General features: G+C 44.4%; 1 protein-coding gene across 2 annotated transcripts in view; it reads right to left on the bottom strand.

Annotated features, from left to right (window-relative positions):
* Positions 1-13,902, bottom strand: part of LOC133422311 (NACHT, LRR and PYD domains-containing protein 12-like) — a 38,922-nt gene extending 25,020 nt beyond the window's left edge. For both annotated transcript variants that reach the window (XM_061712266.1, XM_061712267.1), the window contains exons 1-6: positions 13,875-13,902; positions 13,559-13,745; positions 9,605-9,669; positions 7,725-9,513; positions 4,612-4,785; positions 2,603-2,776 (exon numbers count right to left, since the gene is read on the bottom strand). In XM_061712266.1, coding sequence (XP_061568250.1) covers positions 2,603-2,776; positions 4,612-4,785; positions 7,725-9,513; positions 9,605-9,669; positions 13,559-13,707 — 2,351 coding nt within the window. In that variant the 5' untranslated portion in view covers positions 13,708-13,745; positions 13,875-13,902. The remainder of the gene's footprint in view (positions 1-2,602; positions 2,777-4,611; positions 4,786-7,724; positions 9,514-9,604; positions 9,670-13,558; positions 13,746-13,874) is intronic.
* Between the last annotated feature and the right edge of the window lie 2,518 nt (positions 13,903-16,420).

Raw genomic sequence — 16,420 nt, 5'->3', positions numbered from 1 at the left:
ATGTTAGTAAACCTCTAGTTAGTGTTTAGTAAACCTGTAGTTAGTGTTTAGTAAACCTCTAGTTAGTGTTAGTAAACCTTTAGTTAGTGTTAGTAAACCTTTAGTTAATGTTAGTAAACCTCTAGTTAGTGTTTAGTAAGCATCTAGGTAGTGTTTAATAAACCTCTAGTTAGTGTTAGTAAACCTCTAGTTAGTGTTTAGTAAACCTCTAGTTACTGTTAGTAAACCTCTAGTTAGTGTTTAGTAAACCTCTAGTTAGTGTTTAGTAAACCTCTAGTTAGTGTAAGTAAACCTCTAGTTAGTGTTTAGTAAGCATCTAGGTAGTGTTTAATAAACCTCTAGTTAGTGTTAGTAAACCTCTAGTTAGTGTTTAGTAAACCTCTAGTTACTGTTAGTAAACCTCTAGTTAGTGTTAGTAAACCTCTAGTTAGTGTTTAGTAAACCTCTAGTTACTGTTAGTAAACCTCTAGTTAGTGTTTAGTAAACCTCTAGTTAGTTAGTGTTTAGTAAACCTCTAGTTAGTGTTAGTAAACCTTTAGTTAGTGTTAGTAAACCTCTAGTTAGCGTTAGTAAACCTCTAGTTAGTGTTAGTAAACCTCTAGTTAGTGTTAGTAAACCTCTAGTTAGTGTTAGTAAACCTCTAGTTAGTGTTTAGTAAACCTCTAGTTAGTGTTTAGTAAACCTCTAGTTAGTGTTAGTAAACCTCTAGTTAGTGTTTAGTAAACCTCTAGTTAGTGTTAGTAAACCTCTAGTTAGTGTCAGTAAACATCTAGTTAGTGTTTAGTAAACCTTTAGTTAGTGTTAGTAAACCTCTAGTTAGTGTTAGTAAACCTCTAGTAAGTGTTAGTAAACCTCTATTTAGTGTTAGTAAACCTCTAGTTAGTGTTAGTAAACCTCTAGTTAGTGTCAGTAAACCTCTAGTTAGTGTTTAGTAAACCTTTAGTTAGTGTTTAGTAAACCTCTAGTTAGTGTTTAGTAAACCTCTAGTTAGTGTTTAATAAACCTCTAGTTAGTGTTTAGTAAACCTTTAGTTAGTGTTAGTAAACATCTAGTTAGTGTTAGTAAACCTTTAGTTAGTGTTAGTAAGCATCTAGTTAGTGTTTGGTAAACCTCTAGTTAGTGTTAGTAAACCTCTAGTTAGTGTTAGTAAACCTCTAGTTAGTGTTAGTAAACCTCTAGTTAGTGTTAGTAAACCTCTAGTTAGTGTTTAGTAAACCTCTAGTTAGTGTTTAGTAAACCTCTAGTTAGTGTTAGTAAACCTCTAGTTAGTGTTTAGTAAACCTCTAGTTAGTGTTAGTAAACCTCTAGTTAGTGTCAGTAAACATCTAGTTAGTGTTTAGTAAACCTTTAGTTAGTGTTAGTAAACCTCTAGTTAGTGTTAGTAAACCTCTAGTTAGTGTCAGTAAACCTCTAGTTAGTGTTTAGTAAACCTTTAGTTAATGTTAGTAAACCTCTAGTTAGTGTTTAGTAAACCTGTAGTTAGTGTTTAGTAAACCTCTAGTTAGTGTTAGTAAACCTTTAGTTAGTGTTAGTAAACCTTTAGTTAATGTTAGTAAACCTCTAGTTAGTGTTTAGTAAGCATCTAGGTAGTGTTTAATAAACCTCTAGTTAGTGTTAGTAAACCTCTAGTTAGTGTTTAGTAAACCTCTAGTTACTGTTAGTAAACCTCTAGTTAGTGTTTAGTAAACCTCTAGTTAGTGTTTAGTAAACCTCTAGTTAGTGTAAGTAAACCTCTAGTTAGTGTTTAGTAAGCATCTAGGTAGTGTTTAATAAACCTCTAGTTAGTGTTAGTAAACCTCTAGTTAGTGTTTAGTAAACCTCTAGTTACTGTTAGTAAACCTCTAGTTAGTGTTAGTAAACCTCTAGTTAGTGTTTAGTAAACCTCTAGTTACTGTTAGTAAACCTCTAGTTAGTGTTTAGTAAACCTCTAGTTAGTGTTTAGTAAACCTCTAGTTAGTTAGTGTTTAGTAATCCTGTAGTTAGTGTTTAGTAAACCTCTAGTTAGTGTTAGTAAACCTCTAGTTAGTGTTAGTAAATCTCTAGTTAGTGTTCAGTAAACCTCTAGTTAGTGTTAGTAAACCTTTAGTTAGTGTTAGTAAACCTCTAGTTAGTGTTTAGTAAACCTCTAGTTAGTGTTAGTAAACCTCTAGTTAGTGTTTAGTAAACCTCTAGTTAGTGTTAGTAAATCTCTAGTTAGTGTTAGTAAACCTCTAGTTAGTGTTTAGTAAACCTCTAGTTAGTGTTAGTAAATCTCTAGTTAGTGTTAGTAAACCTCTAGCTAGTGTTAGTAAACCTCTAGTTAGTGTTTAGTAATCCTGTAGTTAGTGTTAGTAAACCTCTAGTTAGTGTTTAGTAAACCTCTAGTTAGTGTTAGTAAACCTCTAGTTAGTGTTAGTAAACCTCTAGTTAGTGTTTAGTAATCCTCTAGTTAGTGTTAGTAAACCTCTAGTTAGTGTTTAGTAATCCTGTAGTTGGTGTTAGTAAACCTCTAGTTAGTGTTTAGTAATCCTTTAGTTAGTGTTAGTAAACCTCTAGTTAGTGTTTAGTAATCCTGTAGTTGGTGTTTAGTAAACCTGTAGATGTTTTAAATCTGTGAACTGACCTCAGAGTCTCCAGTCTGCAGTCTGGACTCTCCAGGAAACCCCACAGATGTTTCACTCCTGAATCCTGCAGGTTGTTCAGACTCAGGTCCAGATGTTTCAGATGGGAGGGGTTCGACTTCATAGCTGAGACCAGAGAAGAACAGCTGATCTCTGACATCCTGCAGCGCTGCAATCTGAACAAAAAGTAAAATATCATATATCAAATATCAAATATCAACTTTGTCATCAGGTTCATGTGGGTCATCACTGGTATCTGGACTTTATAAAACAGGTTTTAAATTCTATTATATCCATGATGTTGGTTCCTGGTTGTTCCTGTTCCTGGATTACAGCTTCAGCCTTCAATCCAGTCAGGCCACTGAAGCGACCACGAAGCTGGCAGACCTGGAAGTACCCGCTCCCACCCGGAACTGGATCCTGGACTTTCTCACAGACAGACCACACGTGGTGAGGATGGGAGAGAAGCTCTGCTGAGCTCACAGTGAGCACAGGAACCCCGCAGGGCTGCTGCCTCAGCCCACAACTCTTCTCCCTCTACACACATGACTGAACCTCCAACCAGGACGATAACATCCCCATCAAGGACGGGACGACACCTCCATCCTTGGTCTGATTACAGAGAAGGACGAGTCATCGCACAGGAACCTGGTCCACAAAACCACTGTCTCTGGGGGAGACAATGATCTGGTTCTGAACCTGGACAGAACAAAATAAGTCATCCTGGACTTCAGGAAAAAAGCCCCCCCTCTGCAGCCTCCTCTCCTCAGGGGACTGTGGTTGAGCGGACTGAGAGCTACAGGTTCCTGGGCCTTCAGATCAGTGAAGCCTCAGCTGGAACAGCAGAACACACTGCAGCTCTGGTGGAGAAAGCTCAACCCCCTCACAACGTACAATACAATACTTACAAAAGCACAAGTAAAATGTGCAATAAATCTCTACCTGGTAAATGTCCTGTATTTAACGGTGAATGCAACTCAGGGTCCTCAGCTATACAAGGATATTGTATACCAGTGTATATATTTTTGTATTATATGTACATTGTTGTTATTGTAATATATGTTGATTGTCGTTATATAGTTATTTATCCTTTTGTTATTTATGTGTATTTCTGACTTGCCTGACTTTTGGAGAACGCAAAACAATTCCAATGTACCGGTACCGTCTGGTGCAAATGCTAATAAAACTCTATTCTATTCTATTTTATTCTTCTACTATATTCTATTCTATTCTATATTTATTCTATTTTATTCTATCATTTTAGTATTTTATTTTATTTTACTTTATACCACGGTCTGTGTGAACTCGATTCTGATTGGCTGGCAGGTGTCCATTAAAAGTGATAACCTACACCTAGAAAACAGGTTTGCTCAAATTGCCTGATATCTTTAATATCATTATGCTGGATCAACAGCCAGGTGGTAACCACGGCAACGGAGATTCAGAGAAAAAGAGCCGGCTACCGCAGCAGGGTGATTGATTTTGTAATTTATTTTAATTTATTTGGTGAATTTAACAATTTTGATGACTGGAATGTACAAGAGGAGAGAAAAGAAAATAGCCAAGTGGAGCTGAGCGGACTAGAATATCTCCCCTTACCAACACTGAGTTATGGCTTGTTAAAAAACTTTGTAACTCACCAGGTTCCAACGGCTGCAGACGAGAGATTAAATAGTCGCTCAGCCGCTCAGCTGTGGCTTGTTATAAAACTAATGATTTACACTGAAAACACATTAAAGCATGAATAACTGATCTAATATTTATGTTATTTGGTAAGTGACCGTGGTATAAGCGGGATAATGCCCTTCCAGGTGAACACTATCATAAATATATGGACTTTGTGGAGGCAAACCGCCCCGCGTCGTCCATATAATTCTGATAATGTTCACCTCGTCGGGCATTATCCCTTACATATTCTATTCTATTCTATTTTGGACAGAACTTTTAGAGCCAGTTCCATCTTTGGAGGACGATAAGTGGATAAATGTGGAAACATCTCCAGTGGACTGACCTCAGAGTCTCCAGTCTACAGTTTGGACTCTCCAGTCCACCAGACAGAACCTTCACTCCTGAATCCTGCAGGAGGTTCTGACTCAGGTCCAGTTCTGTCAGATGGGAGGGGTTGGACTTCAGAGCGGACGCCACAACTTCATAGTGAGTCTTTGAGAGATGACAACCAACAAATCTGTGATGAGAGAAAACATGATGTCAGTTGTAATAAAGTCTGATTTAAAGCCAGACTGACCCACAGGAATTACAGGCAGGTGCAGATCACAGAACCAGAGTTACTAAAATTATAGTCACGTACCAAGTACAACTGTGTCCACATAAAACTACTGTAGGTTTACTGCTCTGAGCCGTTTAAACTTGTAAACTTCTTCAATAGAACTTCTTCAATAGAAGTTTGATTTTATATTGTAACAATATATCGTGCCACGAAATTTCACGATACAAAAACGTCACGATGCCTGTCGTGGAGCTGAAAAGCTGTAGCTGATATTGGGTTATTAATATTAATCTTTTATTTTTAAATATTTTTATCCCGGTTTTTTCCCCATTTTATCACCCCAGTGCTCCTACCTAACAGTCCTGTGCATTGCCATCCTCTACCAACCCCGGGAGTTCCTGCACTGAGCTCAGGTCTCCTCCTTAACCTGAGGAGTGAGCAGGCCACTTCTTTTCACCAGACAGGGTGGGGCTTCTCCGGCCGAACGTAGCGCGTGGAAGGATCACGTTATTCCGACCGGATCCTCCCCTCCCCATCTGTTCCCCGGTTGGCCAGAGGGGGCAGTAGAGCCCAGGACTGTGTGCATGTTTTTGTGAGGGTAGCTCCCATTAGCTACCCAGGGGAACACGGGGAGAACAAACTCCACACAGAAAGATCCTTCCACCAACCCCACCCAGGGTGTGGGCGCTGAAGTCATGGGGGAACTAACCTTTTTGGGGTGGTGAGTAGGATAAACACGGGGACAACTTCTGCTGAGTTCCAGTGTACTTTAATGTCCCTCAACAGTGTAGGATTTTAGAACATCAACACAGCACCTAGTGCCGTACTGTGGCGTATCACTCCGCCCAATCTAAAACAGACTAATCACTACAGATAAACTGACTAGTGTCATTATAGTCCCTGATTTACATCAGAATATAAAGAATATATTTATAAAATAATGAACCCTGAATTACCAAAATAACCTTCTTAACAAAAATAAATCTCCTCTTACACTTATCAGGTGAGCATGAATCAATCTTTTTTATGATGTAAAGATTGTGTCGTCCCCAAAGGTGGAGGATGAAACGATACCGGGTTCACCTTACGGCCTCAGGCTGGAGCAGGTGAAGCTCTGAGCTCTGGCAGAAGATCAATAACAGTCATGTTGTATTTGGAGTTTGGGACTTTTTATAGTTTATTTATTTACTTTTATTTATTGTTTTAATTTTAGTTGTTAAATTTCTGGAAAAGAAAAAAGCCAAATCATACATGAGAGAAACTATTCAGTTTGTGGCAAAATATTTGTACTTGTATAAAACTCTCACTCATCACTCACTCATCTTCTCCCGCTTTATCCGTTACCGGGTCGCGGGGGCAGCAGCCTCAGCAGGGATGCCCAGACTTCCGTCACCCCAGACACTTCCTTCAGCTCTTCCGGGGGGAGTTCGAGGCGTTCCCAGGCCAGCCGAGAGACATAGTCTCTCCAGCGTGTCCTGGGTCTTCCCCGGGGTCTCCTCCTGGTGGGACATGCCTGGAACACCTCCCTAGGGAGGAGGGACATGCCTGGAACACCTCCCTAGGGAGGCGTCCAGGAGGCATCCGGTACAGATGCCCAAGCCACCTCAGCTGACTCCTCTCAATGTGAAGGAGCAGCGGCTCGACTCCGAGCTCCTCCCGGGTGACCGAACTCCTCACCCTATCTCTAAGGGAGCGTCCAGCCACCCTGCAGAGGAAACTCATCTCGGCCGCTTGTATCCGCGATCTTGTCCTTTCGGTCACTACCCAAAGTTCATGACCATAGGTGAGGGTAGGGGCGTAGATTGACCGGTAAATCGAGAGCTTCGCCTTTCGACTCAGCTCCCTCTTCACCACGACGGTCCAGTACATCGACCGCATTACTGCGGACGCTGCACCGATCCGTCTGGCAATCTTCGCGAGAGCGTTTTTAGCGTGGGCCACTCCCATGCACGCGATGCAGAGAGGGTGACCGTCTCTGCCCGAGATGTGAGAGCCACATGCCGCCGGGCAAGAGCGGGATGTGGACTCGGGGGTTTTCCCGGCACTTGTTCCCGAGGCTGTCGCCATGAGACCGGGGAAAAAAGCCGCCTCGACGGGGCTCCCGGCGGTGAACGTGTCGAGAGGGAGTTAGCAAGTGTAAGCTGCTAGAACCGAAGGGATGAGCCCGCCACAACGCGTTAGCTTATCCCGTTGACAGACGGGCTAGTAAAGAGTAAAGGCTACTAGCTACTACTATTCGAGTTAACAGGTGTAAGCTGCGGGCACCGAGGAAAAAGCTTCACTCGGGCTAATGGCAGACTGACAGGGCGACCTACCAGTCTGGAATCGCGTAATGACACGCAATATCCCTCAGCAAATGCCGACAGCAGAGCCGAAGTCCTGCCCTCGGCGACGGATTCCTTAATGGCTCGTCTGTGAGCTGCAGCAGAAGACAGATTCTGGTCGGTGACTGAGGAGAGCTTGTAGTTTCACTCGCGGGGAAGAAGCGAAGAATGCCCATGCACTGACACAGTGAGAGTATAAGGGAGAGGGGCGGGCTGTCCTGTCACTGCTGTCATTGGTCTGTCTCCGACAGACGGAGTGTCATTGGAGCTTCCGTAGTTCGACCGCATGAGGGGCGCTCTCCTATAGGCTGAGATACCGAACAAAGTTAGAAAGAGAACTCCCCGGTGGTTCTGATGTTTCATCTTTCTCCGGTAACATAGATTCATCTCTGAGCAGCAGAAACATCAACTACATCAAGTGTTTGAAACATGAACCTCTGGTTGAGGTGACTTGAGGGGACCCAGAATAAAACAAACACATCCGACTTTCAAACGTTTTCATTTTCAAGATCAAAACCAGATTTGAAGAAGTGAACTGCTAACTGATGGTGTTATTGATCCATCTGGACTCACCGAGCCTTTCTGCAGTTCCTCACAGCTAGAATCAGTCTCTGTCGACCCCATAGTGTTGTCTTGTACTTGTTCAGGTCCAACTCATCCAGAACCTCCTCCGACATCTGCAGCATGTAGGCCAGAGCTGAACACTGGATCTCAGAGAGTTTCTCCTCTGATCTGTTCTCTGACTTCAGGAACTCTTGGATCTGCTGATGAACTGAGAGGTCGTTCATCTCCATCAGACACTGGAACATGTTGATGCTTCTGTCAGGAGAGATACTCTCAGTCTTCATCTCCTTCAGGTTGTTGATGACTCTCTGGATGGTTCCTGGATCGTTCTCCGTCTGGTTCAGCAGACCTCCTAACAGTCTCTGGTTGGACTCCACAGAAAGACCATGAAGGAAGCGGACAAACAGGTCCAGGTGGCCATTTTTACTCTCCAGGGATTTCTCCATGACTCTCTTCAAGAAGTCATCCAGAGATGAGTATCTGTCGCCTCCCAGGAAGTTCTCCAGCACATCTGTGTTTCTGGTGGAGCAACAGTGGAGTACGTACACTGCAGCCAGGAACTCCTGGATGCTCAGATGAACAAAGCAGTAGACGGGTTTCTGGAAGACCTCACACTCTCTCCTGAAGATCTGGGTACAAACTCCTGAGTACACCGAGGCCTCTGGGACATCAAGACCACACTGCTCCAGGTCTTCTTGGTAGAACATGATGTTTCCTTTCTCCAGATGTTCCAACGCCAGCCTCCCCAGCTTCAGGAGAAGGTCCCTGTCAGCCTCCGTCAGCTCCTGTGGACTCGTCTCACGTCCCTCCTGGTACTTGTTCCTCTTCCTCTTGGTCTGGACCAGCAGGAAGTGGGAGAACATGTCAGTCAGGGTCTTGGGCAGCTCTCCTCTCTGCTCTGTGGTCAACATGTGGTCCAGAACTGTAGCAGTGATCCAGCAGAAGACCGGGAGTTGACACATGATGTGGAGGGTTCTGGATGTCTTCATGTGGGAGACGATGCTGCTGGACCGCTCTTCATCTCTGAACCTCCTCCTGAAGTATTCCTCCTTCTGGACGTCAGTGAAGCCTCGTACTTCTGTCACCCTGTCCACGTGTTTGTGAGGGATCTGATTGGCTGCTGCAGGTCTGGAAGTGATCCAGATGAGAGCTGAGGGAAGCAGGTTCCCCTGGATGAGGTTGGTCAGCAGCACGTTGACCGATGAGCTCTGTGTGACGTCAGACACCACCGGACCGTTGTTGAAGTCCAGGGAACGTCTGCTTTCATCCAGGCCGTCAAAGATGAACAACGGTTTCCCGGCAGCCAGCTGCTCTGCTGTGAGCTTCTGGAACGATGGATGGAAAACCTGGATCAGCCTGAGAAGACTGAGCTGCTCATGTCCGATCAGGTGCAGCTCCCTGAACGAGAGCAGAATCACCACGGTGACGTCTTGGTTCTCCCAGCCCTCGGCCCAGTCCAGAGAGAACTTCTGAACCGAGAAGGTTTTCCCAGCGCCAGCGACGCCGTTGGTCAGAACCACTCTGATGGCTCCACGTTGGTCAGGTAAGGCTTTAAAGATGTCCTGGCACCTGATTGGAGCGTCATGGAGGCTCTTCATCCTGGGAGCTGTCTCCAGCTGCCTCACCTCATGTTGGGTATCAACCTCTTCACTCAGTCCCTCTGTGATGAAGAGCTCCGTGTAGATCCTGTTGAGGGGGGTTCTACTTCCTGGTTCATCAGTTCCTTCAGTCACATGTTCACATCTCCTCCTCAGACTGGTCTTGTGTTCATCTAGGACCTCCTGCAGACCAGCCTCTGCTGAAAGACAAGAAGAACTCTGAAACTACAGAACAAAAGTCTTTCCAGTTGTCAGAAATGATTCCATCAGCAGACAGATGTTCAGTCTTACCTGGTACAGTTCTGCTCTGACTGGACGGCTGCTCCTCCACACCAACTCCTCTCCTCTTCCTCCCTCTGTGAACACATGTCTTCATCACTAAAGTCATTTCTGACTGTTGTAGAAAAACATCCAGATGAGTCAACAGTGTCCAGAAGCTCAGGTGGTCTCAGAGAGTAAAAGTGTGGCTGCTTTTCTGTTTGAATTCAGCCTCCAGACGGGAATAAAACTGATGCTTCTGGAAGAGCACATTCATTTATTTATGTGTATATGTTTTACATTCATACGTTTATGTGGAAGAAAGAAAAACACCAGAAAAAACAAATAAAACCAGTTTGCCCGGGCCAGATATTAGGATCCAGGATCGGTTTCCCTTTTCTTCTTCCACTTATTCTTTAAGTGTTTTTCATCCGTTAAGCGGCCCGGACCGTAACGTGCTCCCAGGCATGGCAGACATCAACACGTGCGTCTTCATCAAGCCTTCCATGGCTGTTACTTTTCTCCAAAAGCACCTGGGGCTTTGTTAAGGTCCAACTGCTCTGATTGAGTATTTGAGATTCCTACTTTATCTTCTTCCCCCCGATTCTGACTAGAGTAATAATGGAGCAATGTTTTAATCCGTTTACCAAAAGCAACAGAGAGTTTTCTTATTGCAAATTGTAGATATTCCCATTTTGTATTTGGGAAAGGTTGGTACTATTATTAATGTCTAATATCAATTCATTGATTTTCATTATTTAAGAGGGATGATTGAACTTCCAATGATCTTTCCTTTTCCTGGAGAGTCTGATTTGAAAGTGTCTTATTACCCAGTATAGAAACAGTGGAAGTGACTTTAAAGGAGCTGTATGTAAGAGCTCCACCCTCCACCTATCTCCCAATCACCAAGTCAGTATTGTTTCTGAAGCTCCACCCTCCACCTATCTCCCAATCACCAAGTCAGTATTGTTTCTGAAGCTCCACCCTCCACCTATCTCCCAATCACCAAGTCAGTATTGTTTCTGAAGCTCCACCCTCCACCTATCTCCCAATCACCAAGTCAGTATTGTTTCTGAAGCTCCACCCTCCACCTATCTCCCAATCACCAAGTCAGTATTGTTTCTGAAGCTCCACCCTCCACCTATCTCCCAATCACCAAGTCAGTATTGTTTCTGAAGCTCCACCCTCCACCTATCTCCCAATCACCAAGTCAGTATTGTTTCTGAAGCTCCACCCTCCACCTATCTCCCAATCACCAAGTCAGTATTGTTTCTGAAGCTCCACCCTCCACCTATCTCCCAATCACCAAGTCAGTATTGTTTCGGCATCCGGGTTGCCAGCTCGGCTCTAATTATGGCAGCCATGGCAGCCTACGTTCCTGCTGCATTCTGCAGCCTACCTGGCAACCTCTGGTCGGGGGGAGGAGGGGGAGGGTACACGCCGCTCAACAATATTTTGAAAGTGACTGCAGTACCAGTTTTGGACATTTCTTACAAGGGGTATGTTACCCCTTTTCCACCAAGCTGGTTCCAGGGCTGGTTCTGGGCTAGAGCCAGACTTAGCACCAGTTCTTTGGTTTTACACAGCCTAAGCGCCGGCTCCTGGCTCTCAAAACGGGTGCTACGCCAGCCCCTTTGAGCTGCTGGGCCAGCGTTAGAACCAGTTTCGTCGGGGGCTGGGGGCGGGGCTGGGGACGGTGTTACTGAAAAACCAAAGCAGAATAAACACGGAAGCGCGCCGTTTTTAAACAATGGAGCGTTTAAGACGGCGGTTAAGTTAGCAGACTCTCTTATTATTATATCCATTTATTTAATAATGGATGTAAAACAGAAGCAGCAGTGGTCTACGGTACAATCCATCAACAGTAACGTCGGCGGGCTCCGTGCCCGACGATGCAGCGGCAGCATGGTCCGAGCCCGTTCCAGCCCGTCCCCGCGGGCCGGGAATTTTTATTAAATAAAAATCGATCCATTTATTTAATAAAAATTCCCGGCCCGCGAGGACGCCTCCCAGCCCGCAGTTCTGGTCCGCGTTACACTAACGCAGAGCCTACGACGGCGTATGTTACGGAGGAGCTCCCGAGGAGAGGAGAGGAAAGGAGAGGAGCTGCTGTGCCCCGGGGCTGCGCAGAGCCTACGGCGTAGGTTACGCGGCGACGGGCGCCGTACGCCGTACCCTACGCCGTAGGCTCTGCGTCGATTTAACGCGGAACCATAAATCAGCTCCGGAGCCGGCAGTCAGGCAGAAATTCCGAAATTTTCAGAGCAAATTTCTTAACAGGCGTTATTTGGATAAACTGAGCCCAGGTTGGGGATCTTAAAGGTTACTTTACCTGAAAAAATATTAAAACTTAATAAAGTGCCATATTAACAGCGTTACAGCTGAAATTAAAACAGCTTTTGGCTCTCAGCTTCCTGATCAGGGTGGGGATGAAAACGAGGGGGAGTGGTGACGTGATGATGTGGCTCTCTGGCCAGCACCAGTTCTGTGTAAAAGCAAACGGTTCTTACTTAGAACCAACCGCGAACCGGCTCTAGCACCAGCACTAGCACCAGCCCTGGAACCAGCTTGGTGTAAAAGGGGTAACAGAAGGCTCCTTTAAACTGCATCATGCACCGGAAACTAACCAGTCAATTGTCCCTTTAGCATTCCCATCAGGTTTTAACCGTGTAAAGTGTCTTGTGTGAGGATTGCTGGCTCTCCACACGTCCAACAACCATCCTTATTCTTAAAATGATCAATAATCATAAAAAAAATATTTATTTATTATAAATATCTCATAGCTATCATTTTTGTCCATCGTTCCTGTAGTTTCTTGTGCCGGCCCCCCTTTTTTCTCTTTTGTGTATGTTTGCAGGCCGGAGCCTCAGGAGCTGCGTTCTGGCCTGTGTTCCCGGCCCTCCCCCCCCTCTGGTCATCCCATTGCTTCTTCCACCTGCCTACGTGGATGTCTGCTGTTGCTGCTTCCGCCTGCCTGCACCCCCCCCCTCCCCCCCTGGTCATCCCGCTACTCCTTCCACATGACTGTTGTGTGCTGCTGACGCCCCCCCCCCCCACCTCTGGTCATCCCGCTGCTGCTTCCACCTGCCTGCTGTGTGCTGCTGACGTCCCTGACTCCCCCAGTCTGGCCTTCGGCAGGAGGGTCCCCCCTTATGATCCTGGTCCTGGTCCAGGTTTCTTCCCTCCTAAAGGGGAGTTTTTCCTTACCACTGTTTGGATTAAGGCTTTTCTCCCACTATGGGAGTTTTTACCTGCCATTGTTTATATAATAATTGCTCGGGGGTTTATGTTTATGTTTATGTTCATGTTCTGGATCTCTGGAAAGCGTCTAGAGACAACATCTGTTGTATTAGACGCTATATAAATAAAATTTAATTGAATTGAATTGAATTAATAGTGTTGGGTAGCACTGTGAATACTTAGAGGTCCATCTATCTAACCATTCACCTGGACCCACAATATAATAATATATATAAAATAAAAGGTTTATTCATATAGAAGTAGAACAATGGGAGGTATGAAAGGATCAATTTTAGTTTATAAAGAAATATTAAAACCAGATCACATGTAATTATATGAAAGTTGATTTCTGTTGTTTAATAATCTTATTGATTTATTTAATCTATCTACATCTTTAACAGATAGTTTTTAATGTCATCAACGAGTCACCATGGTTTGTCCAGTAGAGGGAGCGAGTTTCTCATAATACATGAGAGCAGGAAGCAGCAGCTTCTGTCTGTTTTACTTGTGTCAAACCTTTACAGGAATTAATGCCTTACATTTGTAACGGGAAATAAAAGGTTTATTAATAGAGAAAGAGAACAATAGGAGGTGTGATAGGATTGATTCTAGTTTATAAATGAAAAATGTATTAAAACTAGATCACATGCAATTATATGGAAGTTTATGTTCATCAAATAAACTACCATGGACAGAAAATATAAAGTCATGATGAGTCCTAGAATCAGTTAACAGCAGTTGTCTTACTCTGTGTCTGAGGGTCCAGGTTCTTTACTGAAGTCTGGAGGATGTTCTTTGGACCAGTCACTCTTCATAGAGACACTGATGGATCCTGGAGACTCTGGTCTCTCCTCCTCTTCCTCCACACAATCATCCATCTTCTGGACTTCAGTCATTCAGAGACATGAACCACAAACACCCACCATCTTTGAATCTGTAGACAGAAACTTTATTAGAACACCACTAAGTCATGAAATCAATGTAACAACTTTCCCTGAAGGCCTTTGTCCAAACTGGTGAGGAGGAAGAAAGAGGTTTTACTGATACTGACGATGAGACAGACCTGAAGCTGAGCCTCCTCTAACCTGACGCCAACATTTCTGTCCAGGTGGGATCTGTGAAGCCGAGTCTTCACCTGGAGAAGATATCTTCTGTTTCATGAAACACTCAAAGAAAGACAGATGAAGTCATCCAGGAAACCACTTCTTCACTGATTCTCACTAAAGAGCCCCAACCTGAACGTTACCTGCTCCTGTTCAGTTTTCTACACAAAAACATCCCTTTATTTCTCTGAGATCATAAAACAACAGTTTTCAGGTGGGACTTCAGATGTTGGTTAGTTTAACCAACTACTTTGTTAGCTCAACGCTAACTTCCTTCTTTGTTCGGTAAACAAACCCCTGAATGACTCGCTGAGAAACTGACTTACAAAGAAATGTAACCCTCATGAAACAAGTGGTTAGTAAACCTGTATCTGTGATTTAGGGGTGTGATGTCACGCCCGGGGCTCGGGTCGCTTCTTCTTTTCCCGGTTAAGACGTCCACCTGAAAAGCTCTGAATAAAGTAAAGAACTCCTGGAACTGAATCGTGTGTGTGAGAAGCTAACGGAGGAGCCGCATCCGTCTGTGGGCCCTCTCGGTAGGGCCCTCTCGTTGGGGCCCTCTCGTTGGGGCCCTCTCGTTAGGGCCCCTCTCGGTTTTTTATTTATTTTGTAGACCAGAACTGGATCATTCTGAATCCTTGTGAGCAACATAAGAGACGATCGACTGTGGACGGATGTATTGATTGATTAAGACACGGAGCCGACCCCTCTGGTGATACGGGTAGACAAGATCAGATTAGAGGTTAAATACAATACACATACCATTGTTGAAGAGGAGACGGGGGGAACAGCAGATGCTTAGCACCGGGGGGTCTCACCTGTGATCTAGGCTTGACACCCCAGGGAAAGGAAATGTAGAGTTGGAAGTGACACGTTAGGGTGTCTTCCCCTCAGCTAGCTCTACCAATGACATTCAGGTGCAAAGAACACCCCCCTTTCTATAAAATCTACTGGACTGATGACCACAGGGTGCATTTCTCTCCTACTTTCTGTGGTTCCAGACAAATGTACCTCCGGCCGGAAAACCTTGTACTTGACATATTAAAAGCTTGAATTAACCTTTGATTCTATTCCACTAGTTTTCTTTTGGTTCGCCAGACAAAAGAACACAAATCTTTCCCATCTTTATTCCGAACCTAGGTGAATGTTAGTGTCATTATTATAGTTTTGATCTATAGTTAAGACTAAAGGTGCTACATAAACTTTGTGTTAAATTCAAGTCTCAGAGAGAAGAGTCTAACATTTTGAAGAAGATAGAAACTTAGAGCTTAAAAAAGTCTGTTACTGAAATAAATCCAACTTGTAGAATCTGTAAAAATCTTCTGAACATCAGTATCACACACACACACACACACACACACACACACACACACACACACACACACACACACACACACACACACACAGAGGTTGTGTTGGGGCGTGAAGGCAGAAGCTCCTGTTTTAATTCAAATATCAACAAAGTAACATCCAGAACTCCCTGCCTTTACACCAGACAGTGATGTCAGAAAGTCATGTGACCCTTAAACGTGAAGTTAGCTGGATGTCAGAGAGGCATCGCAGGTCCTTCCTCCCCGCTGCATCAGACTGAACAACCCGGCTGATCTCAGTAGCTAACGTACAATAAATAACGTGTGCAATAACAAGATGTGCAAGATGTCTACCTCACACTCATCCTACCTGCTATTTTGCACTGTTTTTTTTCCTTCGCACTACTTTTATCTCCATCGCAATGTATATACTGTCTATATCCTGTAATTTTTTATTTTTTTTTACTTTTTTACCCCCTTCCCTGCATGTGTGTTAAGTTACTGCTGCTAACATGTGAGTTTCCATTGAGGGAGTAATAAAGGATTATCTAATCTTATCTTAACTGCTTCCAGAGTCTCTTTTCCTGTGTTTGATTAAACCTGATACAGGTACATCTGAACACATTTATCTGACCCCAAACTATTTACTTCTTTTTTTTAATACTTTTATCCTGGCTTTTTCCCCATTTTAACCTCAGTGCTCCTAGCTAAGTCAGTCCTGGGCGTTGCTCCCTCTACCAACCCCGGGAGTTCCTGCTCTGAGCTCAGGTCTCCTCCTTAACCTGAGGATGAGCAGCTTCTTTTCACCAGACAGGGTGGGGCTTCTCCGGCCGGACGTAGCGCGTGGAAGGATCACGTTATTCCGGCCAGATCCCCCCATGTGTTGCTCCGGTTGGCCAGAGGGGGCAGTAGAACCAGGACTGCTGCATGTTTTTGTGAGGGTAGGTCAAATTAGCTACCAAGGGAACACAGGGGGAACATGCAAACTCCACACAGAAAGATCCTTTCACCAACCCCACCCAGGGGGAAGTCATGGGGGAACTAACACACACTCAGCACCCACAGAGTCCCCGGCAGGAATTGAACCCAGGACCTTCTTGCTGTGAGACGCTGCACTACCAGCTGCTCCACCGTGTCCCCGAACTATTTAGTTCTTTAGTTTCAGTCTCAGACACTTTAACAGCAGCAGAAAAAGA

This window comes from Cololabis saira, chromosome 21, assembly GCF_033807715.1.
Source record: "Cololabis saira isolate AMF1-May2022 chromosome 21, fColSai1.1, whole genome shotgun sequence".
NCBI classification, from domain to species: domain Eukaryota; kingdom Metazoa; phylum Chordata; class Actinopteri; order Beloniformes; family Belonidae; genus Cololabis; species Cololabis saira.
Note: the sequence above shows the minus strand (reverse complement) of the source record. Positions and strands in the feature narration are given on the sequence as shown.